The 2,935-nt window shown below is 40.9% G+C and overlaps 1 protein-coding gene across 1 annotated transcript; it reads left to right on the forward strand.

Moving 5' to 3' along the window:
• Positions 1 to 616: 616 nt before the first annotated feature.
• On the forward strand, positions 617 to 2,575 carry LOC147896661 (phenylcoumaran benzylic ether reductase IRL1-like). Its single transcript, XM_087381817.1, has 5 exons — positions 617 to 805; positions 886 to 1,020; positions 1,114 to 1,351; positions 1,852 to 2,055; positions 2,207 to 2,575. Exons 1-5 carry the CDS (start codon positions 626 to 628, stop codon positions 2,368 to 2,370), a joined length of 921 nt encoding a protein of 306 aa, XP_087237943.1. The 5' UTR covers positions 617 to 625; the 3' UTR covers positions 2,371 to 2,575.
• Positions 2,576 to 2,935: the final 360 nt, after the last annotated feature.

Consider the following 2,935-nt stretch of genomic DNA (forward strand, 5'->3'; position numbering starts at 1 on the left):
AAATCCCACACTCTAACTCTAAAAAAAACCGAGATGCACTATGCTTAGATACCATGTTAGGATTTCTAGGATCAATATTCTGAAGAGAGTAGTGAAAGAGAAGATGTATTCAATGGAGCTAGCTCAAAGAGAAAAAATTGCATGAGAGAGATAGAGAAGAGGATAAAGACCACACATGATGAGACTTTGTGTAAAAGGATGTTAGGTCAAATGTTTTTTAGTCCGTATATGAAAACCAAGTGCACACTCACTCTTAACCTCTTTAACTAACGAGTGATTCTTTCGACATGTATAAGGCTCCAAGACCAATTACAAGGAATCCCAGAAAGGGTATATAACTGCCATAGGAAATACATATCACCTTGAAGTCGATAGAATGGACAAAGGTGGCAAATTCAAGTGAAACCGCCGCTCCCTATTTTCTTTCGTGCCTTCAAATGAGTGCGACACTGCGATGAACTACAACCGACCCTTTCGCTCTTGACTCTTGACTCTTACTTTTCGATGACCATGGGGCGGACGATGGGTGTGCAGGCTACGGAAGCTGGGACCCGCATTGTGGCTATGGCGATGGTATAAGACGAGAGCTTGCCGTCTCTGGGAGGCATTCTCCTTGGCCGTAGCCATGGAAGCCGAGAAGAGCAGAGTGCTAGTCATCGGAGCCACAGGTAACATTGGCAGATTCATCGCTCTCTCCAGTGCGTCCTTCCATCACCCCACCTTCGCCCTCATCCGACCCTCTACCATAACGTGTAAAGCCCACTTGATCGTCTTGCTGCAAACAGCTGGCGTCACTATCCTGGAGGTTCGTTGCTATGCATGCTCACTCTGCAAAAGAATTTATGCTGTAGCGGCATAGAGATCGAGTGTTTTTGTTTCCTGCAGGGGTCCTTGGAAGATTACGAAAGCGTTTTGGCTGCGGTAAAACGAGTAGACATCGTGATATCTGCGGTGACAGGACAGCGGTTGTCGGACCAGATTAACATCGTCTCTGCCATCAAGGAAGTAGGGACGATCAAGGTAATGCAATCGGCCTTGCCAGCATTGCAAAAGCTTCAACTCCCTGCTTGAGTCGATGATTCGTGATTTGTCGCTTTAAATCGCTGTGTGCAGCGTTTTCTTCCATCGGAATTCGGCATCGAATGTGAACGTGTGCACGGCCTCCCGCTTGTGGAGTTGGGTTCCAATGCTAAATTGAAAATTCGTAGGGCCACAGAGGATGCAGGGATACCTTACACCTACGTGTCAAGCTTTGGCTTCGGACATTATTTTCTCAAAGGTTTAATGCAACCGGGACTTACGTCTCCACCAAGGGATAAAGTTGAAATCTATGGCGACGGTAATGTAAAAGGTGCGGATTGCCCAGACAAAACAACGGATGCATGATTTGCCTAACCGTGTTCAAAGTATTAAATAGTTATGGAGTCAAAGCGTTAGTTTCACAAAAGCTATGGCATAAGGGAAGTCCCTCCAGCCCTTTGGTAGGGCTGCCTACTTACCAGCGTGGTAGTCTTGCTTGAAGGGTAGAGCGGCCGGGTGCCCCTCAATAGGGGTACGTGAGTTTTTTTATAAAAGTGTTAGTTTAAGTACTATGGTTCATGGCTACAATTATACACTCCAATTTGGACACCTAGTTTCATTGCTAGTCCCACAAGGATCCCTAGACACGCATATGGATTGTGGTACAAACTCGTCAATAATTAGGAGAAACTTTGATTGAAAAAATAACATTTGTATGTAAGGTTGCAATGGATACCTAAAGAGCTTATTAAGGTACCTCCTTTGTGCAAGCGAAAGAGTCTCTCTTGCACTTGTCACAAAGGTACTAATCGATTGTTTTATGCCTACCAGCTGTCCTTTTAAGCGAAGAGGATATTGGATTATACATTATAAAGATGATCACTGATCCGAGGACTTTGAATAAAACTATACACGTAAGACCATCTGCAAATACTCTCTCTCAAATTGAGGTGGTGGAGTTATGGGAGAAAAAAATTGGGAAGACCCTTGATAAGATCTTCATCTCGGAGGAAGAATTCATAAAGCAGGTGGAAGGTAAGACATGTATGAGCTAGCTCATGCTTTGGTTTATTAGTACTTTCTTTTACTGTTAATTTAGGAGGGGTTGAAGGGGATCTTATTGTTGAATGGAGCTAAAGGAGCTTCTCTAATTGGTTTCTATGTTATTTACTTGGGATATTTGTAGGCTTACCTTACCCAATAAACTTTGATGCTGCGTACACCCATGTCATATATGTGAAGGGTGGTCATTTTAGCTTTAAAATTGCTGCTAATGATGTCGAAGCCTCTCAACTCTATCCTGAAGTACAATGCAAAACTGTAGATGCAATGCTTAAGAACTATCTATAATACAAAGTCTTCAAGATGTGAGTATTTGACATCTTAATCATGAAAGATTGAGTACTGCTAGGTATTTTAGAAGGAAAATCATATGAATGGTTTTCTAAACAATGTCAAGTATCTATCATGTGATAATAACACTGCATTCGCTATTGTTTTTTCCAAGAAATTTGAATTTGATAGTTTCAAAGTGACCTACGGCATAAATGTTTCCTTCATGAGACCACATATCCCAAGGATGGATTAATACAAGTAGTTAGCTATGTGGAGTCTATCAGTGAATTCTATTTAAAAAAAGCGAGTATCAATTCTATTTTTTGGTTACATAATAAGGTAGTGGAAGAAAAGATTCTTAGTTTTAATCCTTAAATATGAATTTGACATTAATGGCTATATCAAGATGTGTGATGCTAGAGAAGGTTTCATTGGCTTGATCATCTATGTTATAATTTATATATTACTAAATAATATGATGTCTTGTGAATAAGCATCTTCATAGTTCTCCTAATCTAGCCCCTATTTATAAAATATGCATCTGCTTGCAAACTTTACACATGCATAACTTATGATAGAA

The sequence above is a fragment of the Dipteris shenzhenensis genome, chromosome 11 (assembly GCF_047967505.1).
Source record: "Dipteris shenzhenensis isolate YYH24624 ecotype China chromosome 11, Dip_SZ_1.0, whole genome shotgun sequence".
Taxonomy (NCBI): domain Eukaryota; kingdom Viridiplantae; phylum Streptophyta; class Polypodiopsida; order Gleicheniales; family Dipteridaceae; genus Dipteris; species Dipteris shenzhenensis.